General features: G+C 42.4%; 3 protein-coding genes across 4 annotated transcripts; all 3 read right to left on the bottom strand.

Moving 5' to 3' along the window:
* Positions 1-63: 63 nt before the first annotated feature.
* LOC136440095 (collagen alpha-3(IV) chain-like) lies at positions 64-10,228 on the bottom strand. Of its 2 annotated transcripts, none has more exons than XM_066435899.1 (11): positions 10,129-10,228; positions 8,674-8,761; positions 6,966-7,250; positions 6,750-6,801; positions 6,341-6,423; positions 5,902-6,039; positions 5,511-5,597; positions 4,001-4,156; positions 2,819-2,932; positions 2,217-2,401; positions 64-1,497 (listed from the first exon to the last, which is right to left on the bottom strand). In XM_066435899.1, exons 2-11 carry the CDS (start codon positions 8,729-8,731, stop codon positions 1,291-1,293), a joined length of 1,365 nt encoding a protein of 454 aa, XP_066291996.1. In that variant the 5' UTR covers positions 8,732-8,761; positions 10,129-10,228; the 3' UTR covers positions 64-1,290. The 2 variants fall into 2 exon arrangements, with proteins under 2 accessions (XP_066291996.1, XP_066291995.1); XM_066435898.1 differs by having other exon boundaries at positions 6,341-6,421; positions 6,739-6,801; positions 10,129-10,227.
* A 1,315-nt stretch (positions 10,229-11,543) lies between these two features.
* On the bottom strand, positions 11,544-15,606 carry LOC136440960 (transforming growth factor-beta-induced protein ig-h3-like). The gene is made up of 6 exons (XM_066437168.1): positions 15,338-15,606; positions 14,888-14,985; positions 14,046-14,165; positions 12,991-13,180; positions 12,410-12,637; positions 11,544-12,030 (listed from the first exon to the last, which is right to left on the bottom strand). The coding sequence occupies exons 1-6, from the start codon at positions 15,480-15,482 to the stop codon at positions 11,927-11,929; spliced, it is 885 nt and encodes a 294-aa protein (XP_066293265.1). The 5' UTR covers positions 15,483-15,606; the 3' UTR covers positions 11,544-11,926.
* An 81-nt stretch (positions 15,607-15,687) lies between these two features.
* On the bottom strand, positions 15,688-20,727 carry LOC136440961 (carbohydrate sulfotransferase 3-like). The gene is given in 2 exon segments (XM_066437170.1): positions 15,688-17,612; positions 20,605-20,727. A coding segment is annotated over 1 exon segment (1,074 nt). The 5' UTR covers positions 17,389-17,612; positions 20,605-20,727; the 3' UTR covers positions 15,688-16,314.
* Positions 20,728-24,561: the final 3,834 nt, after the last annotated feature.

The following is a 24,561-nucleotide window of genomic DNA, read 5'->3' as shown; positions in this document are numbered from 1 at the left end:
TGTAATAAATATCATAATTCAATTCAATGAATATTGATATGGACATGACTTCAAATCCCAATCTTAGTGTAAATCTCATGTTTAATGAAAGTTGTCTTGATATTTATATGTCATATTATTCAAGTGTTAGACATGATATGTGGAATTAAATCGTGTACAGAAACTGATGATTCTCAGAATTGTGCACAAGAACTGATGATGTCACTGTTTCAAGAAGAACAGCAAGTAAAATGTTACTTAGATGTATGGCTCAGCTTAATGTCAAAGGAAGCTTCCTCTAGATATTAATCAAATGATAAAAATATCTGCTTTAATGTTCAAATAATTCATTTTGCTATATTATATAAATCCGTTTTGAAATGACATTCCAGGCCTACTTAGTTTGATAGGCATTTGTGTATGTATGATATGTATGATAGACTTGAAACTTGCTGAATGATCTCCAAAAAGAGTTGTGCAATGATCTTTATAATTGTCTTGGATGCTATCTTTTTTTTCAGTTAGAGAGTACAAATATTTGTCATTATGGTATCTACTGACCCAGTCTGTCAGCTAATTGCTTGAAAGTTGAAGTACATACTAAAAAAAATTCTATTATCCAGCTAAGTCAAACTACACTAAACAATCACAGACACGTAAATTATAAGATACCACAGAAAATGCAAAACCACCACTGTGTACAGTATAAGAAAACTTCACAAATTACAATTAGACAGACACATATAGACTGTAAAATACACCACTGAAAAACTGGTTACGCCGAAGGTCGGTTATACCGGCTATAAAGATACAGAAAACCCAAACCACCTTTAACTAAATCAAGCGAATTCTTGACTTTAATTCTTTTTAGTTTCTTTTGTACTGGTGTTGTTAGTGGTCTGTCAGCATAATGTGACGTCACCAAAGCCGTAGATTGCTAATAATTCCTTGAAAAAGATTGGAGTTGGACAGTTGAAAAATCCAATTACAGCTCAACTTTGAAAGTTCCTTGTAAATAGCCAAGTGTTCCAGTATTCCTCATGGCAATACTAAGTCGTTCTGGGTGTCACTGCCGTGGTGTGAAGAATGCGGTCCCAAACGTGACTTGAGTTAATAATACTCCAGTCATGAACCGTAATATAAACTCAGTCACGTTTGGGACCGCATTATTTGCACTGCAGCAGCGACACCTAGCTGCAGTGCTAAGTAGTACCAGTCAGTATTGCCTTGGGAAATTAAAGGTGACAAATGGTCACCGAAGCGGGGGCAAGTTGATTGTACATGTGTACAAAGAACTTGTTATCCAGTGCTCTAGTCTCCATTGTACTGGCAGACCCTGCAGCGGCTGATGGCCGAACCGCCCGCGTCGGAAGCCTGAAGCCAGAGGGACGACTGGTCCTCGGGCTCTTCACAGCCCAGACTGCTGTTGCAGGTGACTACGGGCTTCTCCCGGTAGACAGGCAGACAGCTGCCCGGGCTGCTGATGAAAGTGCCCCCGGCACCTCCGTTGGCAGAGTGCTGTATGTAATACACAAAATAAAGATAGAATTTTAAAGATTTCGCCGTAGTCACCGCCCGTTAACGTTATGACATGAGCTATGATGCATTTTTTTAGGTTCACTTTCTTGACTTCGCAATCGTAACAAGAAATCGAAGATCTTGTACCTCCATGAAATATTCAGAATCTTTGTAAACTTTTTTGACAAAAACTTATGCAACCATGTCTACTGTATTTCACACATTACATGCACTCTTGGGCACATGTCATCATCAAGTTCCTGACTTTCGGCCATGTGTCCACGGTCACTTCCTGCCAACCTACTGAAGAAACGTTGAGACAGGCCAACTTAACCTTCGCATCCTGCCAGTCTGTGGTCACAACTCAGCTCGGAACAAACTTGGACTATAGATTTACCAGAGGTTATGAGTACAGCGGTAGCCTGGTCCCAGTCTCTTGGGGTCGGCTTGGGGGTTTTTACCGGGCCGAGTTTGCTTTATTGAACCGTTTCTGATAGCCTTCCTACCTCTATGTATACTTCCGCTACACCCTACTTCTGCTTGCCACCCTACTTTCCCAGCCGCCGGTGGCGACGTAATCTAATCCTAGGTCGTAAACACACCCCGAGCGGACTGGCGGGCGGGGGTTACTCCCAGTGCCGTAGAGATATCGAGGAGCCCCCGATGGTATGGATTCCAGGCTAGTACAGCGGGTCTGTAGAGGACCGATAAGTACTCACCATGACAAAACTGTACCCCGTCCACAGACTGGTCCACCCCGGGCTGCAGTCCGGTATGGTGCCGCTCTGACTGTGGATGGCCTGCTGCTCCACCACCACGTGCGTCTGGCACACCACACAGCGGCCAACCGCCTGCGCTCTGACGTCATCACTCTGATCCTGTCCAACTGCCGGCGGATGTATTCCTGCAAAGCGCTACGGGTTTAATCATTTTCTAGCGAGCACTAGACAAGTCTATAGTCCGATCCTTACATGGTCCGTCACAACAGTGTGGCTGGAAGCCCGTGAAATATTTACATTTTCATGTATTTATTTTGTATTTCAACGTTTTGGCTGAAGTTTGGGCGGACCATGGGATCTGTCTAAGTGCCCGTTTGCATATACAAGTTCGCATGAGCTTGAATAACGTTTGAGACAGAAGTCAATTTTTTTCGGTTCGAGAACCAGACTGTATAACGGTGGGAAAACAGTCTTCTTTCCCGCAAACCGAAACCAAAAGGAATGTACGGTAATAAGCAACTCAGACGGACGTGAATATACGCACACGTGTGAAATGGGCCGAACGTAAATGAATACAACAAACTTCGAGATGCTGTACTTACCAGAGGACAGCCAAGATGTGCTGACCTCAGCCGTGCTGTTCTCACAGACGTTACGTGCTGTGCAGGACATGACGGGTGAGGTGCTGAAGCGTATCAGGCACGAGCCAAGGGAACCTATTGGACAAGGACAACAACAACTCAATGTATGCAATTGACTCCACCCCTGAGGAGTCACCAAAAAGTAGGAAAGGCGATTAATTTTCCCCTCACTCTTGTCAATGTTCAATCTCTAACCTTGGCTGTTGACCTTTCGACAATGTTTTGATCGATCTACTTAGTAAATAGTGTTTGGAAGCATTTGAATCAATCTTTTTACAATGTATGTCTCAGCGGCCTTCAACTTCGACCTATTAGCCACATTATACATCGCTGCGCATGCGCATTTTCAACCGGCTTATTGCAATAAAGACCTTGGAGTAAATTCCAGCTGCACGAGGCTGAAGCCCTCGTATAGTGTATCTAAATGCGCATGCGCAGTTTGAATCGGAAACCGGCTTATTACAATAAATAATGATGCCTAAGCGAGGTCTTGGCTCCCGGTGATGCCGTTTCCGCCCAGCTGCACCAGACTGATGCCCTGGTACAGTTTATCCAGATGCGCATGCGCAGTTTAAACCGTAAACTGGCTTATTACAATAGATAATGATGCCTAACCGAGGTCTTGGCTCCCGGTGATGCCGTTTCCGCCCAGCTGCACCAGACTGATGCCCTGGTACAGTTTATCTAGATGCGCATGCGCAGTTTAAACCGTAAACTGGCTTATTACAATAGATAATGATGCCTAACCGAGGTCTTGGCTCCCGGTGATGCCGTTTCCGCCCAGCTGCACCAGACTGATGCCCTGGTACAGTTTATCCAGATGCGCATGCGCAGTTTAAACCGTAAACTGGCTTATTACAATAGATAATGATGCCTAACCGAGGTCTTGGCTCCCGGTGATGCCGTTTCCGCCCAGCTGCACCAGACTGATGCCCTGGTACAGTTTATCTAGATGCGCATGCGCAGTCTAAACCGTGAACCTGCTTATTACGATAAATAATGATGCCTAACCGAGGTCTTGGCTCCCGGTGATGCCGTTTCCGCCCAGCTGCACCAGACTGATGCCCTGGTACAGTTTATCCAGATGCGCATGCGCAGTCTAAACCGTGAACCTGCTTATTACGATAAATAATGATGCCTAACCGAGGTCTTGGCTCCCGGTTATACCGTTTCCGCCCAGCTGCACCAGACTGAAGCCCTGGTACAGGGTAGTCTGGTGATCCAGGCATGTCGGGAGGGAGTCCGTCTGACTGTGGATGGTGATCAGGACAACCGTAATGGAACGAGGCGGAAGGTGCCCTGCAGTAAGAAAAGTAGTAGTGTTCATGAAGAATATCCAGCCAGAAACGTGGACAGTCATATGTCTGACACCCCTATGCTCCAAAACTCATGCGCCTCTATATTAGGATTACGGGGTGTCGGAACATAGAGCTGTAACCTCCAGAAATATCTATCACGTGTTAAAGACCATGCTTGTACTATAAAATCACCCAATAAATTCGGCTAACGTAAACTACCAGGGTCAGTCTGCTACTGACTGCCGTGGTGTTCACATGGCCATGGGTGGTGGCCTGGCTAAGACAGTCGCCACCACCCAAGATACTCTAAAAAAACTTTTGAAATTTAGAGATAACAGGTAAGTAATTGATGTATGATTATACACGAAGAAGTTATCTTTATGTAACCCAGAATATAAATGACAACACTAGCTAAAATACCATGCTCTGTTTGGTAGTATATTATTATTAGGTAAAGACATTGGCTGGCAGTTCATGTGCAGTTCTGCCTTACAAGTTCCACAGAGCTCCAGTCTATATAATTGGCTTTTAGAATATCATGTTGGTACCACAGCTGCAAGTCTTGTAGACACACAACTATCAGACATTTGAATTCAACTGTGAGGAGGGCATTTCCAAGTTGCAATTATACAGTTAGACACTTTGAAACAACTTTGACAGGCTGATTTGAGAGTTTTTATTTGAACACAAAGTTGATTTTCTAAAAACTGAAAGTTGTTTTGACTATGTAACTTTGTTTAAGTCATTCTGTGTGGTTTCATAATGTTGCTTTGAAAACCAGTAGAAAAAAATATTTGAATCTTGTTCACCAGTATTATGCTAATCTTCTCCTGCCTTTGTTTCAAGCTGGAGTCAGTCTGGGATTTTTATGTGTTTATGTAGTTATGGGGGCCAATCCACCTTTCAAACTGCAGCAAGGCCACAGTGGGAAGCACTTCCTGAATTAGTTTATGGTTCTGGCCCCAGGGTTCAGAAAAAGGATTTTTAAGTTATTGCTGATCAAACCAACTAGACCAGTCTTCTATCCTTGAATCTATGAATATAGCACATCCACTTTATAGTTGATTTTACGAATGTAAAATAGAAACGAGTGAGGTGGTTTAAAACGAAAAAGACTCTGGAAACTATATGTTTCTTCCTGCTTTAAGAGTGGTAACCTTTAATTCTCACCCTGACGCCTGACATCACTCACCTATGCTAGGAAGCAATGTTGTTGTACTAATCTTATCACGCGGTACATGTTACTCTGAATACCACAAAAGAATATCCAGTTTGTAGCGCTGGACTTTAGATCAACCCTCTTGATAACAACACTTGTTAACTTCCTTCTACACTTAGTCTACTTGACTGTGTACCTGGTTGATTGATAGCGCCTGAGGTCGGTTGGGTTCCGAAGCCACCGTCCAAACTCACCGGGAAGAGAATGATGACAGATCCTGCACCTGTGTGGTAAATATTAAAGCAATATAGATCAGCATACATAACAGCTGGTCAAAAAAATCAGATAAAGTTACAATTGTAATTCCGATAAAATTGTCATCTATGTTAAGAATCGGATAAAGTTACAATTGTAATTCCGATAAAATTGTCATCTATGTTCTAATTGTCATCTATGTTTTAATTCATAACTATTCTATTGTACATTATTTTGTCGAGGTTTGAAAAATTTATACCTGATGGGTATTTACCACTGAAAGAAAGCATGAGAAGGAAAGAAATTTCAATGTAGACCATTTTCAAATTTACCTGGCTCTCCTTTTTGTCCGATTCCGATTTCTCCTTTTTGTCCGAATTCTCCTTTTTGTCCGATCCCGATTTCTCCTTTTTGTCCGAATTCTCCTTTCTGTCCAAATTCTCCCTTCGGTCCAATTTCGCCTTTCGGTCCTAATGGAGGGCAGAGAAAGGGAGACAAAAGACACGACGTTTTTTTACAACATCCTCCGTCCTAAGGAACACATACGTGTATTGACACAGATAAACGAAAACGATGTATGTGCAATATAGATATGTAATTGTCCTATATCACATCATTTGAACCGTTAAGCGTCCAGGTTGCCATAAATTAAAACAAAAGCATAATACTTCATTACAATTCTATACATTATATCATCAAAGTAACATGCCTTGAATATAAAGCAATTATCCTCTATATCGTTTGCCAAGAAACTAATCAAGGTATATTTACCTTGGGGTCCGATAGGGCCAATAGTGCCTCTGTCGCCTTTTCGTCCTACGGAACCCATAGGGCCCACAGGTCCAATGGTTCCTGCAAAAAAATTTAGATTAGTCAGATATGCCGTACTTGATTCTGCCCATTGCTCGAGTCATGCGTCCATGAAATTACGTGTCAAAGTTAAAGGCTAATTCTTCCCTAGAAGAAGGCTGGGGCTGTAACGCTAAAGCTGATAGCTTGCCAATGGGTTATTTCGTTGACAAGTCTACAGAGTTATTTCATTTATAAGTCTACAGTTTTTAAAAGTCCTGCAAAAGTGACTTCTTCTTTTTCAACTTGTGTGACAAATGTAATACGATCCATTGTTGTATGTAGACAGTATACAGGGTACAGGTGTCATATTTTATTACCTTTTGGTCCGATTGGGCCGATTATGCCTGCGTCACCTTTCGGACCGACTGGTCCAGAATCTCCTGCAACAATATGTATGAAAACAAAGTTAGCTGTATTTCATCTCAATATCGGCAGACATGCTATTCTGTTTCTCTGAAAAATGTAACAGTACACCAATTGGCACGTAAATGTAATAGTAATTGAATGGAAGGTAACATTTGGTGCAAATAAAAACGTTGTCTACCTTTGGCTCCTTTTTGCCCTTTCACTCCAGCGGAACCGGCGAGTCCACTTGGTCCAGGAGGACCACGTGACCCTTTGGGACCTCTTGGACCAGGAGGACCACGTGGCCCTATGAGACCTCTTAAGCCAGGAGGACCACGTGACCCGGCGGGCCCTCTTGAACCAGGAGGACCGCGTGACCCGGTGGAGCCTCTTGAACCACGAGGGCCAGGTGGACCTCTGGGGCCGGGTGGGCCTGGTCGGCCAGGTGGTGGCGGTGCTCTACGTCGTCTACGCCGCCAGCCATCTAGACAAACAAAGAGTTAACAGCGCATTTGCGATTATTTATTTTCCCACACATATCGAAAAGAGTAGGGGTCCTTCCCGGTGTGCGTGGTTCAAAACCTACAGTCCTATGGCTGCACATGGGGCAATGGTCGTATTGAGGTCACCTGCGCGCCTGAACGGCAGTCGCTACAGACCCTTGCGATCTAGCTCCGCCAATGTGCGCTCCTCGCAATTCAGCCCCTGGCTGCGAAGAGAGAGTATTTGGCCTATCCAGTAATAAATTCGGCCTATCCAATAATACTTAATTGACGACACCATAAGCAGAGATACAGGCAACATTTGCAAGCAAAGACAGTATTTTTTTACTATCTCCTTCTCCATGCAAATCGGACTGTTCCAAAAGTACACCTGGGGAAAATTGAAATATCAAAGACAAAATGTCTGCAAGTATCTGCTATTGCAAAGTCATCTCCGTCCAAAATGGAACTTTTCCAATTTGACACCCCTATGCAGGAATGGACTCTTCCTCAGGTGACCCAATTCATAATCAAATAGACTTTGGCATATTCAATGCAGTCCTAAATTGAAGTACAAAAAAGGTCACCCGTACAAAAATGGACTCAGAATACACAATTTTGGTCTAAAATGTGCCGACATCCCAAAATAAATCATTCTGAAGTGACGTATGAATCAAGTCATGTGGGCATATGTTATAGGCACACCCATACCATTTTCAGGTCACATGAGCCAAAAAGGTAACTTTTGGTCGAAAAATGGCCCAAAATTCATGATTTTGAATACGCATATCATATAAGTCCAAGGCACGCCTATGCCCAATTTCAGGTCATTTGGTACATTTTTGTTAAAAGTGTTGAAATCCTATGGACATACTTATGCAAGATATAAGGTGGCTTGGTTGCACTATCAGGGGCACAGGTAGCCAAAACATACATTTTTTTGCCTAGAGATGGCCAAAAAACTCAACAAAATCATTTTAAAGGCCTATGTCAAAATAAACAAAACACCGAGGGCTATGTACCCACTCTACGTGTGTACCAAATTTCAGCTTATTTGGCCCAAGAAGGACTGAATTCCTTTATGAGATTTGACAGGAGGAGGAGGAAGAGGAGGAGGAGAAGAGGAAAATAACATGACCAAAAACAGTGCATTTTTTTAATTTGCCCATACTGTGGTATGGGTAAAACATAACTATTAACGAAACGTGTCCGTTTGCCTTCTAAAAGTGCCATATATGATAAATTGTGTCAGGTGTTAACCAATAGCATAGATTAGGCTCCCAATGAGCCACAATCATCGTTACGTCAGTCTCATTTTCTTGTGTTATCAAAATGTTGGTTCAAAACCGTCAACAAGATCTTGGGGTAGCCTGACACCAATCATTAAAGAACATGCACATTTAAGACAGAAAAACAACAACTCACCACCGAAGAAAAGAAGTGTAGAAATGATGAAAAGAAACAACAGGACCTTCATGGACATGATTCTTCTTCTGTGAGGTCAGCGTACAGCCTACATAATTCAAAATGAATTGACCAGTACTTTAAGCCATGTTCCAGTTGAATATGTTGTGTTGTAGACATGTTGTTCGACATGGTGTTTTTGAAAATACTTCTTTTGCGTTTATATTGATATTTCTTGCTTAGCCGAAAGCAGAGTGCAATTCTTTCTTTAACAAAGTAAACAAAATGAACAATGACTAACTGCGCTGCGATATAAATCAAATTATCACAACATAATTTCAAATTTACCCTTTCTGACTGTCAAGGTCTTTTTACTACTGTCAACAGTTTAAACATCCCCGCCAAAATGTGCTTGCTCCTCGTATTGGTTAGCTGAATACTTCATTGGTAATACGATATAGGAGACACCAACGGTGTTGTGGTTCTAGGCGAGTACAAAGTTTACATGATCAAATCCTTTGACCTACGAACTTGAAAGCCACAGTAGTTTTATATTATTAGCCATGTTTTGTAGACAAACTTGCATCTTGTGTTTTATATATCAATCCAATTGTTCGTTCATTCATATCTTCAAAATAGCTCTGTTTTCAGTCCCCGATGAAAAATAGAGACTTGTGTGATGTGTTTGTTTTACTCATGAGCTCATTCGTCAGCCGGTGATCGACACCGTCACGGTTTATTGTTCTGGCTGGCCCAAATATTTACATGTACACAGGCGTCGTCTTACAAGGTGTTAATGCAACTCGACCCAAACTCCTTTTTTGGGCAGAAAAACATGTTGTCATTCTGGGACTTTCCTAAGCTGATGTTGTTGCACGAAAAGGAAGTAAAAGTTGGTGAAAAATATGACGGTCACTGGCAAGAACAACTGCGCAACAATAATACATCATGCCATTGTTTATCTTTTTAGTCTGAAACTAGCCTAAGGATAGTTTACCGTACTCAAGGCTACAAGTTAAAGCAACGATGGAAATCAAAGTTGAAATGTATATCATGAAAACTATGGAACATATGCATGCCAAAACGCTTACAAAGGAAATATCATCTAGGCAACGGTGCGGTCTCATTCGTCGCAGGTTGTCGTAGGATTTTGATGATACATGCAACCTTTATAGTACTAAAGAGAAAGGTACATATGTGTTGCCTCTTTTTATTACTTTGTCTACCTTAACGATTATCTGATGTGCGAAAAGTCAGGCTCCAACTGTATCATAGAAACGACAACGACTATCTTTAAAGTACACACCTGTTACTTTTAGATGTTAAAAAATCCTCTCAAAATCGGGCATAAATGTTCTCAAAGTAAGTCAAAATTGTGTTTTGTTGGTAAAACAATAATCAAAAAGTTGTTCACATATATATATATATCCCTCCTTCCTTCTTAAAATGATTTAAGAGCTAGAGAAAACGTCTTACCTGACTGTGGTGCTTTTCTCCCTCCAAACGTCTTGCGGCTAACCTGTTCTTTTCCGAAGTTTACAGTTCCTTAAAACGTCTTGTTTACAGAAAGCACCGGTGCCATTCATTCACAGGGGTGCGAATGTGATGGAAAAAGCCCATTGGAGACTTCTATGTCGTGATTTCATCCGCTTTGTGTAGCTTTGAAATGATATCGTTTTGATGAACTCTAAGTAATTCATCCTTGGAACCCTTTCGTATTGACTTATGATATTTATTATTTAGTTCAACGGACCTCTACCCCCTATACCTGTAAAATGAAAGCAAACGCACTTGGGAGACTTTTAAATATGCATTCTTCCTTATACGTCAGATCTCCATGGTAAGCTAAAAGTTTACAGTTCCTTAAAACGTCTTGTTTACTGAAAGCACCGGTGCCATTCATTCACAGGGGTGCGAATGTCTTGAAAAAACCTATTGGAGACTTCTCTGTCGTGATTTCATCCGCTTTGTGTAGCTTTGAAACGATATCGTTTTGATAAACTCTAAGTAATTCATTATTTGGAACCCTTTCCTAGCATATGATATTGATTATTTAGTTCAACGGACTTCTACCCCCTACACTTGCAAAATGAAAGCAAACGCACTTGGGGGATTTTTAGATATGCATACTTCCTTATGCGTTAGATCTCTATGGGAAGGGGCTATATATAGTCAGTCAGTCTATAAAGACTATGACATAGTACTGCGTTAACAAAATTTCAACAACAGAAAAAGTTAGTAAAAAACTATTTGAACGATCGAAACATACATCGCAAAAGTTCGAGAAACAGTTCAATCAGTCAAAGTTCATTTTCCGGAGTTTGAATGGTTGAGTCGGCTGCGTGTAAGGGGCTACTTAGGTTCAAAACAATACAAGTCAGGTGTTGGGTTACAGAAAACGTGTTCAAGCACGCTATTGAACCAGTTGCGTGTGTTTGGGGACTAAAACAGGGTCACGTATATGTAAAGTAGGATCGTCACTGCGGCAGACTCTACAGCTCAGGCGTTGTTTTAAACTTGCCGATTTTCCGAATTTTCCTTTGCGAATCCGGTTTCAAATGTTTATTGATCAATGTCAGTATCATGCACGTCTTGCCCACTCTCAACGTTCACACGTTATTTCAACACACCACTTAATTATGAATAGACGACATGAAATATTCTCTCTTCCCATGTACATATATATATATATATATATATATATATATATATATATATATATATATATATATATATATATATATATATATATTGCTTCAGTAGATAACAGCAATTTTTTTCTGTAAATGATCCTAAAAAGATTAAGCTTATCTTCCATAATGGCAAGCGTGGCTGATTTGATAACTACACTGAGTAGACTATTGAATGAACTTTGTCGATAAAAATAAACCGGACATATTCGACAGCTCTACAGAATATGAAAGAATGATCCTAAGAAACCTTAAAGGGGCGATTTTCTTACCCAGGGCAAGTCATAAAGGAAGTGCACCTACTGCGACCTGTCCAGCAGTTTGAGGGGTGGATTGACACCCATAATCACATAAATTCATAAAAGGATTAGATCGTCTGCCAGACTAGAACAGTAGCAGGGACAGATTACCATAATAACTGTCAGAGAATTCAACATTTTTCTGTACTGTTTTTTTCTAGGAACAGTATCAAACCATGCAGAATGGCTTAGATATCTATCAAAAAGGCTTTAAGCATTTCTATCATATCTTCACATCACTATAACACAGATATAGCTGGAAGAGATTAGACGTTGTCAAAAATTCTATTTTGGAGGGAAGAGGACGGTGTCTATCATATGCACCGCCCCGTTCAGTGCAGGTACAACAAGCCCGACGATCTTTGCGTTGTTTATCTTCACCTGAGGTTCTGTGAACAAACGCAAATAAGACACAGTCAAAATATTGAAATGACAAAAAATATGAACGATTGGAAAATGTACAAGTCGTTATCAAATAGAATTAATAGTAATTCCCCACTCGAATGAAAGTTTTCGTGGTTAATAGAATTATGATTGAGATTTAGGACCATATATACAGAAACATTAATCCTCTACTTAAACGGGACGGGGGTGCTACCAGCTTCTAATTTAACCTTTGACACGCGCCGTCTTTCTGTGCAATAGGCTCAGTCGTCCTTGTTAGGTTTCAAGCATCCCAAAATTTGGAGAGATAATTTTAGTGTAATAGAAACAAACATAGCAATTATAATAATGATAATTCAATTCATTGTGAGACCCATCACTTACCAGAGCCCGATGTACGATTGACGTGGCATTCAAGCGTTCCTGTCTGTAGGGTCGTCAGTTCTTCTCCATTGCTTAAGCCAGCCTTGTAGTAGACACCGCCACCCACAACGTGATAGGATAGAACGTCTTCCAATGCCGTGACGTTCTTCAGAAGGTTCTGTAAAGTAGCGTTAGGCAGCTTCTGGAAAGCGTCGTCGGTTGGAGCAAAGAAGGTAAGAGGTCCGTCATCTGCCAAAAAAAAAAACGAAATACATCAAGCCACAATAAGTCGATTCATGGTTTAAACTGTGCATGCGCTGTGTGGTGTATTGTGGGTAAGTTGAAGTCCCCTGGAGACATAAACAAATCACTTCTTGCTCAGCGTAGATTTTTTTTAAAATTAAAATCAGTAATGGTCAAAAGAGGTAAGAATAGATTGAAGCAGAGTCGCTATATATATGTACATGTACGTGTACGTGTATGATACATTTTTCACAAAACTTGAAACATGCAAGATATTTCTGAGCAAAGAAAAAAATGTAATAAATCCCAAATATCCCAAAAATTATCAATAAAAGCAAACATCTAATGAATGATCTTACCACTTAATATTTTTCCAAAACCAGCCTTTTCGATGACTTTGCTCAACTCGTACAACTGGCCGACCATGCCTACTTCGTTGGCGATGGTGTCAAAGGGCAGGGGGTACAGAACCTGATCGATCACGTGCACCACCCCGTTACTAGCCTTGTTGTCAGGGCTACTAATCACGCCTCCGTCAGCTGTCATCGCCTAGAAGTTGGGGAAAAGGTAACTGGTTAACGTTTAAAGGAAAACTATATAATTCAATTATCAGGTGAGAAGGCGATAATCTCACCTGATAATTGAATTATATGACGTCAGTGTTCAGTGTGCCACAATTATCAGGTGATAAAACGTCAGCACGGCATAATTTGCAAATGGTGAAAGATCCTTAAACTATGACTGACTTATGTGAAACAACTTAAAGTAAGAATTTGACTTTGGAATATATAGCATAGTACATGTAGGATTTTCCATATTTTGTGAAGCTTTCCCTTAAGAGAAACCGACAGCGTTTTCAATAAGCCGGTTCACGATTTGAACTGCGCATGAGCGAGGACAAAGGTAAAGGCCTCTAACTTGCCAACAGTCCTTGCCTGATGCTAGATACTATGTCTAGGCATCCATGTCCTTCAACTTTAAAAAAATCTCCCACAATGCCACACACTACGCATGCGCAGTATAAACCGGGGACATGAGAAGGGGTTGTGTAAATGTTATACATGTTATACATGTTATACATGTTGTATAAAGAAATAGGAAAACATTGTTGTTCCATTATCGGCTTGTGAGACTTTTCCAAAGTAAGGCTAATTTCTTTCTATTTTCTATCGAACTGTGTCACTTTATCAAGTCAGTTAAAATGGCTTGATATAACTTTTGCACTCTATAAGACATACAGCTAGCACCGTAACGGTTTTTATAAGACAAATAGTTTTGGAACAAATTCCCCTGTTAGAAAATACCAAAATAGAAAGCAGCTTTTATTACTTCTGTCGTAATCTAATTGCAAAAAAAAATGTAACGGTTGAAAGAAAAATTCAAATAGATATATCTATTTATGGCAATTACTTACAACTGTCGATGGATACTTGTTGATTCGAATCGAAATAGTTTCTAGAAGAGTCATCACAAGCTGGTTGTTCTTCCAGTCGGTCGACATAGTTGTATTGGGGCTCACATGGAACAGAAGCACCTGTTTCAACAAAACATCAAAGATATCAAACCTGCTTTTAAGTTTTTATGTATTCCTTGTTTTATTTCTGGTTTTATCTATGTTCTTGTGACTTTTTCACTGATTCAGTCTAATGCATTTTTCACAACGACTCTCATAAAGCTACTAACATGTATATAGCAAGAAATTGGAGACAGGAAATAACTTAAAGAAAACCTATTCGAGGACCGTTTTGGGCCCTTTGACCTAATTTTCTGTCAGCGCCCTGGCGTGAAGCCACTCTACTTTATTTAGATAACCATTGACACACAAGCAAACAGACACATCGAAAACAAAGCCTCCGAATACGAAGGCAACAATTGGCTGACGGTGTGAGAAAAGGAGTGGCATGATACAAATAAGGGCTAACTCTGTATCATTTCAGACACTACAGTCAAGTTGGCATTTGCAAACTTACAAACAGGAGCCACCCTCTCACTGTTTTATTACACGGGCTTGACATTCATTTTCTAGCGCTCTGTACAGAATGACATGTTTTCAACGGTACCAATTTCTATGTCATACTTCCCCCCGGTCTCGAGAAGAGAAAACCATTCTGTTACAAAGCGCCCCCCCCCCCCTTCCACATGCAAAAGAGAGGCATTGGACCACCAAGAATTGTATATTCTACTCAGTTGCAATAATTGCCTATCCTGCATGGTGGCGTCATTACGGTATTAAAGACAACAAGTTAATTTGCTGACCTCTATCAGAAACATCTTGCTGGACAATAACTGCTCCTTTAGATCAGTTGGAAGATTAGAAAAAGCCTCATCGGTCGGCGCAAACACCGTGCATGATTCTGTGGGCATAACAGAAAAGACATGTTGATCAAAGATTCAAAATACTAAGTACACCAATCGAAGTTACTATAATGCGATGGTAATGATATTCACGGTTCCAACTGCGTCTGTGCATTGAATTGCATTGTGGGTAATATGTCAAAGGTGAAGGCCCCAATAAAACTTAAACAGCAGTCCGGCAGGGTTTTTTTAAATTTCTACAATAGTATTACTGTTACGTATAAGCTACATTTTCCTGAAGAAAAACCAATACAGTATGATACAGATTTTCGTTCTTTGCCTCTACACATTGTTCAGATGAAAGCGTTTGCTAGCCTCGAGATCCGTAAGAGTGCTAGGCCATTACCGTACCTCTGGCTTGCAAAACGGGGATGAGGTTTGCCACCCCCAGCAGCTGCACCGTGGTCCTTAAACCGAGCTTATTCATGACGTCGACAACGTCGTTCTGGGCTCCAACCAACCAGCAGAGAGGGAGAAGTACAAGCAGATACCTCATCGTTGTAGGTAGTGTCGATAGACTCAATCTATCCGAACTGATTTCTGGTGAGCTAAGTTCTTCTCCTCAGTCTGACGTGGCTAGATCTTATTACCAACAACGATAACCCCCTCCCCTAATTAGTTTTAGGGTCAAAGGTCAGACTCTATTTATTTGACAACTGACTACATATGACACAGGCTTCGTCTTTATTTACTCTTGGTTGATGATTATCTTATGGCTTATTTAATCAAACCCTTGCTTGTAACGGGACAAGTCCGACTTTGATAACTAAGTACTTTTAAACACTTGTACTGATTAATGCAATATTTCATACGCAACTTCTCGTAATATGCATATAAACAATGTCAAACTATAAACTACACTATCACAATAGATACGTTCACCGTAAAGTGACAAGAAGTGTTCAATTGACACATTTAATGAATTATTGATAAGCAATTAAACATGACATAAGTAAAACTGAATATTTGACGGAGGTGAGAGAGCTTCGAACTCCTGTTTTCATATTGGCAAGCAAGGCTAATACAATGTGAACAGAGCGGACTGTAACTTAGCAGTAACGAATATTCCACTTGAAGACACGTTAAGCATTCAAGACCATCTCTTGAGATCTATGTAACACGCGAAGGCAGTCGGAAGATATCAGAAGTGGTACAAACATTCTAGTATGGTAGCCTCCATGGCAGGCTCTCTGGTCCTTTTTGGCGACGCTTCAGGAGCGCGCCAAAGAGTTATATTATGTGTTTGGTTGAAAGGAATGTCTCCATCCCATCAGTGCCGGGGTATTTGTGGAATGTTCCGCGCACGCGTAATAGTAGCCATAGAGGCTTTATGCATATATATATGGATATATCTCCGACTGTACGCCCATTACATTTTGATTACGTTCTAGAAGAGATAGTGACCTATTTTTCAACATCCTGTCATCAGCTATAAACTTGTATCCCAAAAGATGCATCGTTTCGGCACAGTACTCTTGTATGGTTTTGACTTGACTGAAAGCGAGTTTGGACCGCCAGTCATTGGCAGTTTTCTTTGCATTTCTCGTCCTGGAGAACGGCCCGCCCCCTGCCGATTTCGTGTGGAATCGCATCCAGCGCAGAACATGCGGGTGACTAGGGACGCCGGCAAAGCTGTACAGTCTCTCTATCATACCTGTTATATCTTCGATGATGTCTTCATACCTGACCAGAGCGTATTTGTCTCGTAGGAAATTGTTTGTCCCTGATTCTTGTTGTACGTTCTTCAATGTACGACGACAAAGACCATACAGGTCGTATTCTCTAACGTCCATGCCCGCATATGACGCCCGTTTGACATGCTTGTATTTCACGCCCATCCGAGAGGCTATGGTGCCTCTCGGGTCCCTCACCAAATGGATAATTTTTAGGTCTATTTCGTTTTCGATCTTTTTCAGAGTAGACCAAATCAAGTCGATGTCTGTGATACGAATAGTCTTGAAGACAGTAAACTTCTTCGCCCTGCAAGCCCTGCCCAGAACACCAGGGATGGACGGTATAGGGCATGTCTTCTTGATTCGTGGATATTTTTTGCTGAAATACCTACAAACACTGCGCAACGCTTCACTTTTCGGAACAGCATTAAAGTTCACACTATTCAGGTAAAACGACAAGAATTGTTCTTATCCCTCGAATTGACACGTCATCAGTGCAGTCATCATGCTGCGTTGCCAGGTGGCGTTGTTGTACTTTCCATTGGACAGATAGCTCACCGCCCAGAGCGGTTCAAACACGTAAAAAGCTCCCGGATGTTGGTTGAAGATCTCAGCCACGAATGAGGAGCCACTTCTCATCTGGGACATGATGAGAATCGCAGTTCTTCGGGCCTTCATTGGAACCTCGTGCTTCTGTAGCTTACTCCTTTGCTGAACCTTTCCATGCATATCTTGATCCGTATGCTTGTTTTTATAAACATAAGCATAGAAACGGTTGTACGAAACCATAAATAATAAGATGAGAGAAATCAGAATGAAGATCCTCTTCCGACAACGTTGCGACGTCATGATTACTGCCTGTTCATGGGGGGTCTGAGGTTGCATCACGCAATGTACGATGTGTAGTGGCAGAAATATGACATCATGCAGCAGGCTGTTTTGGTCGTACTGCGCTGAAATGGATGGACGGAAAGTGAGGGAGATTATTTCGTTCATTAAGTAACTTCACATGACTCAAGCATGACAACACAGTGCGATAACACCGTAGATTCCACCTCTTGTTAGGGCCACGTTTATGTAATAAAACAGTAAATTTCAAATTCTCAGGAAAGACGTCTCAGGACACAGTGAGTGAAATCAGTAAGTGCCAGCGAACCTAAAACCGCCGACAACACCCGGTACCCCATGTCATCCTTAACGCGCAATCAAATTCCCGCGAACTTAGATACATTCACAGTAATAAGACAGTGTACGGGTAGAGACCAATCTTTATTGCAGGCGTGCGTCTCTTTATATTTTTCCGATAATGTAAACAGTTTGTATATTCCCTTTCAGTAAACAGTTGATGTTTTCTGTTCTTGGGGTAAACAGTCATCTCGCAATCCCATAGTTTTCTAAATCTATTGAACATTGGCGTTCACTATGTTTAGGCCTTCGTGCCACTGACTGTCAAGTGTGATATTGTAACTCTTTACCACGGAGATAATGAGAACTCTACCGTCACGTGACATGCGCACGTCTTTCCCATAATATGTCTGTGCAGTTTGTGAATAGACAGGAAAGTTAGTTCTCTTCGGAGTTTACGAAGAAGAGAAGGTAAAAATGGCACCTCATTTCTTCCATGATTACACATGTATAGCTTTCATAAAGACCCTTGCTAACAGGAGGCGACCAAAAAGTGTCGCATAATGGACCTTATCATTAGGAAAACAAAGACGGTAATTACATATAACATGTATACCGTGAGTAAATGATTCTTGGCAATCCTAACGTTTGTTGATATAACGACGTTATTCGTATAAGCACACCAGCTCCGCAGGCGCGCTGCGCAGCAGCAGCTAGTTATATTACACTGACAGACTTGTGACACCTATCCTTTGCTCATTTAACTGCTAGTGTTTAACTGTACAATTAATTGAAGACGGGAAATTCTAGCCTCCGTTGCAGACTTCTCCCACGACGAAGTTTCAACTTATTGGGGCCAGATTCTTCGGCAGTGGACCACGCTCGTACCCAGCGCCCCGGAGAAGCCATAGGTTTAAATCGTGGACATAGAAATAGATTTATGTCAGATCAAGGTCAACAAAGAAATTTTCTGGAATTCACAGCTGTCTGTTTTCTTTTGTTTTGTTTTGTTTTGTTTGTTGACAGATCCCCAGTATAGTTATGTGTGCACGCCAGTATGGGCGATCTTCTTCATTTAACCGTTATTTCTTCTAACTAGCACGGCCTAAAACAAGACGCAAGTTGACGATTTTTGGGGGTAAAATGCTGTACAATGGTGATACGTTCGAAGAAACGAAGATTTACAAAGTACCTTATTGTTGGCGCTGTTAAGATACCCCTTTACAAAGGGGAGTTATGTCACGGAAGGGATTTAGCCACGGAAGGGAGTTTGCTACGGAAGCGAGTTTTGGATTCCCCGCCAATAATCAACACGTTCCCAGGACAGTTTGCTTCTCCCAGCATGCTATTGGCGGAAAATACGATCTCTTTCCCAGGACCGTCTGTGTGACGAACCCAGGCGCCGCGCCACTTAGCGCTCATGCGTATAATGTATTCCAGAAAGGACTCGTACACGCATTCAGTGTTGGAATAGTGCTGTTTATTAGGACGCTGCGGAGGAGCGTGGCTGGGGACCATATCTGCTGGGGACCATATCTGCTGGGGACCCGTCTCTGCTTGGGATCCTGTAACCGGATCCACGGCGTTTACGAGACCCCAAGCAGATACGGGCCCGGGACCGGGCCCCAGCAGGTACGGTTGCCAGCCAGTGACTGGTTGCCAGCCAAATAATCTGGCCCCAATAAGTTGACAGGTCGCCGTACGAGAAGCCTGCAACCAATGCTAGGGAAACCAAAGTTTTTGAACGCTTCATTTCGGGACTGACAATTCTGTGGTAGCCAGTATACAGTGATTTCAAATATGATTTACCATGTTGACCCTTGACCTCTCCCCGCTTAGACCACTTGGAATTTTAGTGAACAAGACTCTTCGGCAAACTGATCATGATACAGCTAGTTTGGCACATAAATATGAATGGGGCAACCGAATTGACCTTCGTGCATATTATTGTTTCTGCAAATACCCTTACTACAACAGTCTGATTGAAAGATTGTCATTATCACTGACTCCTGTAGTCGATGACAGGCGACATGGCAATAGAGTAGAGAAGAGTAGAGTAGAATTTTCGGTCAGGTAGGACTGTTCCAGTTTAGACCGCTCTTCATTGTTGAATTCCTTTTCACTCAACTGTCATGGTGGGTTTGTGTGGATGTTCCAAAGCTCTGTGGTTGTACTTAACAGGGTGAACTTCCATGTACCTGTCGAATCTGGCTTTGAAGGCATTGACTGAGGGAGCGTTGATTACTTCTTCTGGGAGTCGATTCCACCAGTTTCAGTTAAATGCTACACGGTCGTTTGGTTTCTAGACCCTAAAAAGTAATGATCTTCTATCCCCAAATGGCCGAAAACGAATTTTTGAACATGTGCGCACTAGTCGCTAAATAACATTTTGGGCCCCTATCGGCACCAGGACATTCCGAACGGCGTGGTTAATTACAGGAAAACGAAGACATTTCTTGAGAGTCGCCCGAAGCAACTAGTATGCAATCATCTTAGCAATTTTTGTCTGTTTTTCAAGACTTCCGGATGCCGCAGACAAGAATCCCCCCTCCCCCTGAAAATTATACGGCCTCCCTACGAAAGGTCTTGGAATGGCCTCTACCGAGTCTTGAAAGAAAAGGGGGAGTAGTGTAACAGTGAGGGTTCAAGCGCCTCCAACTGACCAGGCTAACTGGTCGCGACCTTTTAGCCTAGCGTGCGTGCCTGTGATCTGGCCTCCGGTTTCGGCGTGATTCGAATCTCGATTGGGATCACGTCTGTTTCTACTCGCTCCTTTGATTTGTTTCACGTGTGGTGCACAGTATGATTTGATACACATACCTTCTTTGGAGAGGTCTCATGATCATCCCAAAACAGACGTGTACAGCTACATTGTTTGCCACGTTCCGTACGTACCAGCTGTTGAATGAAGCACAGCTAAACAATACGTCTTGACTATGTGAATGCTGACTTCGACGGGATGACGAGTTTCTATTGCTATTAGAACCACATGTCATACATGTCATATGTCGTAGGGTCTTGTAGTGGGCCGCCCGTTCTAAAGGGGTTGTACATTATGTAAGTAGGGTATTCATGCTCTGATACTAAACGGACAGCCGTTGCACATGCCATGTCTTCTTACAGCAACTTTGCCCGTTCAAAGGACTACATTGGCCCGTTGGTGGGATCGAATCAGCTCAGAGTTTTCCCATCAAGATCCAGACCGTCATACAGAAAGACTCTGCCTCATCCCTGCTAAGCATATAATGAACACCCCTGGAATGACTACTCGAGATGGGCCAAACAAAGGGGTGATTCTCTAGAGTAGGGCTTATCCGTCGGTTGGAAGTTATGGTGAAAAAAATTGTACTAACGTTACATTGAATTGCATACCTTTAAGAAATATCTTTTGATTGTACAGTAGAAGCCACTTAATTGCACCTCGGATAAACGCACCTTCCATTTAATTGCGCCAAACCCCAAACCGGTTCCCATTCACTGCATTGTTAGTGACTCCGCATATCTGCACCACGCATTATCACCAATGCCGGATAACTGCACCAATTTTTTTTTTTTAAATCCTCGACAAGTTGACTTAAAAGATGCGCTAAAAATCGGCAAACGCTTTACAAATGAGCCGATACCTGCCGGTGTAAAGACGCAATACCGGCAATGTGTTTAAAACTGTTTTGAGTAAAAAAAAAAGAAGGCGGTCTCCATTGACAGTCACGTACGCGTTGATAGGAATCGTATGGGAGGTCCCAGACGGGTCACGGGACGTGTCGGAACCATTAAGAGACACACGCCTACCAAAGGCGGCATTACGCTTTGGCAGACAGCATGCTGTACTCAATAAAGATTGGTCTTATTACTATGAATGCATTCAAGTTCGCGAGGATTCGATTTCTCGTTAAGGGTGACATGGGGTGTTGTCGGTGGTTAGAGGTTCCCGGCAGTGCTATTGTCACATACTGCTGCAACAATAAAAGGCCGGCGTCTTTACGTACATCTAGTCGGAAACCACACAGCGACTCGGTAAGGGCTACAGACATAGCAGTCGCTTTTGGTGGTGCGGTGCTGACGTGATGTCACATTATTTTATGGCAGAGCTGAATCCGCGGCCGTAGAAACTACCTGCATTCACCGGAACGAGGTAAACGCGGGTTCGGCTCTGCTATAAGGAGAATGATCTGTCACTGATCTATTAGTCATCTAATCATATCTACCCACTGGATACATTGTGCAATTCACTACCATGGTGTCGACAGTCAAATCTGTCCAGACATGAGAGGGGGCAGTACCCTGGGCTCACCCGTAATCAGTATTAAGTTTTACTTTCCATTCCTAGTTGCATGGCGGTACATGATTAACGTAAATGGACAACTGTACTCTACGTAATGTAACACAGAAACTGTTATCCCATCCCTGGGCTTATCTGTCGGTTGGAGGTTATGGTGAAAAAAGATTGCACTGACGTTACATTGAATTGGATGCCTTTAAGAAATATCTTTTTATTGCATTATTTATAACTGTTTCTTTCTTTTTCTTTTCCTTCACCCAAGGAAGTTGTATGATCGCTTAACTGGCAAGGGTTAACTTTAATAAAAATTCGGCCCTACTCCTCAAGCAGATGTTGTTCATTGACCTACTGTCACAATCCCCGCGTTCTATTCGTCCGGCCCTGTTGTATCCAGAAACGTCGCTAGCGCTCTATCCAGAATCCGCTCAGGAGCAGTTTCTGGATAGCCAGAACACGTCCCAAGCCAAGGGTGCAGGTTTTGGATATCCAGGATGTGCTCCAGCGGAGCGTGTTTGGGATAACCAAGGGTGTCTATCCAGATCGTGCTCTTGGGGGAGGAGCTTCGTGTTTTAAAAGGCGGAGACTATCTTGCATGTGATTATCGTAGCCAGAAGGTCGCCATCTTTGTTTTATCAGCGCCGGGTTTGTGTAGAATCAATTCAGCCGCTGCGCGCTGGTCCTTTCTAACAAATTTAACCAAAGATGGCGACACTCCGTTATGCACACGTCACAAATGTAACATCCCCAGAATGTTTTTTGGGTCATGATTTAACAAATGGAAGCCACGATGAGCTCTACTCTAATCATTCGCCGTGATTCATCGCGAATCAAACAATGGAAACCCGGGCGTAAACAATCACTGCGGGCGGTCGTCAGCAGAAGAGCGGATTCTGGATATCCAGAAGTGTCGCCATTTGCCGACATATTGGGATAGTCAGCAGAAGAGCGGATTCTGGATATCCAGAAACGTCGCCATTTGCCGACATATTGGGATAGTCAGCAGAAGAGCGGATTCTGGATATCCAGAAACGTCGCCATTTGCCGACTTATTGGGATAGTCAGCAGAATTTAAGAGCGGATTCTGGATATCCAGAAACGTCGCCCGATGATTTGCCGACATATGGGATAGTCAGCAGAAGTGTCGCCATTTGCCGACATATTGGGATAGTCAGCAGAAGAGCGGATTCTGCATATCCAGAAACGTCGCCCGATGATTTGCCGACATATGGGATAGTCAGCAGAAGAGCGGACGGTCTGGATCTTGATGGGAAAACTCTGAGCTGATTGCATCCCACCAACGGACCAACGTAGTCCTGTGAACGGGCAAACTTCACTGTAAGAAGCCGTGTCATGTGCAACGGTTGTCCGTTTAGTATTAGAGCATGAATACCCTACTTACATGATGTACAACCCCTTTGGAACGGGCTGTACATGTGGTTCTAATAGCAATAGAAACTCGTCATCACGTCGGAATCAGCATTCACAGAGTCAAGACGTATTGTTTGGCTGCTTCGCCAGAACACGTCCCAAGCCAAGGGTGCAGGTTTTGAATATCCAGGATGTGCTCCAGCGGAGCGTGTTTGGGATAACCAAGGGTGTCTATCCAGATGGGTTAAATGGGGTGAATTCGGGTTTTGAGGGTTAAAGTGAGTTCTGGTCAATTTTCAGTGGGTTCATAATTACCATGGTCCAGTGACTATGAACCCTCATTAGCAGGGAGATGGGTTCTGGCGGGTTCCGTTGGATTAAAATGGGTTCAGCCCTCTGAACCCTCTGGCGCTGCAAACACTTAGTCATTTTTTGGTGCCGTGCCTACAAATTTGACCAAGTCCATAAATGCGAACCACCTGTGCCAACAGCAGCCGTGCCGCAGCGCCCCCTTCTGTACGTAACAGGCAGCGACCGAAGCAGTGATAAAGATCAGCTTGGGAGCTAGACAGCTAACAGTGGCTAAATCAACGCTGTCACTTGGACATCTACCCTAAAGATTAATAAATAACTAAATAATCGCTGACATTTCTGGACAAATACAACACATGGGCTTCCTATTTCCTATGGAGTTATAGACAGAAGAATTCGGTGAAAGATTGATGAGGTAATATCAAGTTAGCGTCTTCAATGTCAAACGGTTCTTCAATACCACCTTTAGTGAATGGATCAGAAAAACATCCTTTAACTTTAACTTGACACATTTCGATCCGTCAAATTTTTGGTCGCTCTATCCTCCATAGTAAGCTCTATGGGCCTTTTTTTGGGAGCTCATAATATAGATTTTTTTCTAATGACTTGTTTGCAACCTCCAGTAGCTGCACCATGGTCCTAAGACCGAGGCTACGCATGACGTTAACCACGTACACATTGTCCTGGGCGCCAACCAAGCAACAGAGAGACAGAAATACATGCAAGAACCTCATCGCTGCAGCTAAAGTTTAGACTAAGTTTGTCTGAACTTATTTCTGACCTATATGGCTGAGATAGGAACTCGTTCTTCTTTCTGT

This window comes from Branchiostoma lanceolatum, chromosome 8 (assembly GCF_035083965.1).
Source record: "Branchiostoma lanceolatum isolate klBraLanc5 chromosome 8, klBraLanc5.hap2, whole genome shotgun sequence".
Lineage (NCBI taxonomy): Eukaryota > Metazoa > Chordata > Leptocardii > Amphioxiformes > Branchiostomatidae > Branchiostoma > Branchiostoma lanceolatum.
This window is presented reverse-complemented; position numbering and strand designations above follow the sequence as displayed.

Bases quoted from the DNA above. Each gene is read 5' to 3' on its own strand.
- LOC136440095 (XM_066435898.1), bottom strand. From the start codon at position 8,731: ATGTCCATGAAGGTCCTGTTGTTTCTTTTCATCATTTCTACACTTCTT. The intron at 5,598-5,901 runs GTAAATTTGAAA...TTTACCACACAG, and splicing joins CGGACAAAAAGGAGAGCCAG to GTGCAGGATCTGTCATCATT. The intron at 2,933-4,000 runs GTTAGGCATCAT...CTTGTCCAATAG, and splicing joins AACCGGGAGCCAAGACCTCG to GTTCCCTTGGCTCGTGCCTG.
- LOC136440960 (XM_066437168.1), bottom strand. From the start codon at position 15,482: ATGAGGTATCTGCTTGTACTTCTCCCTCTCTGCTGGTTGGTTGGAGCC. The intron at 14,986-15,337 runs GTACGGTAATGG...TTATGCCCACAG, and splicing joins CCCCGTTTTGCAAGCCAGAG to AATCATGCACGGTGTTTGCG. The intron at 12,031-12,409 runs GTAAGTGATGGG...GTTTGTTCACAG, and splicing joins CAATCGTACATCGGGCTCTG to AACCTCAGGTGAAGATAAAC.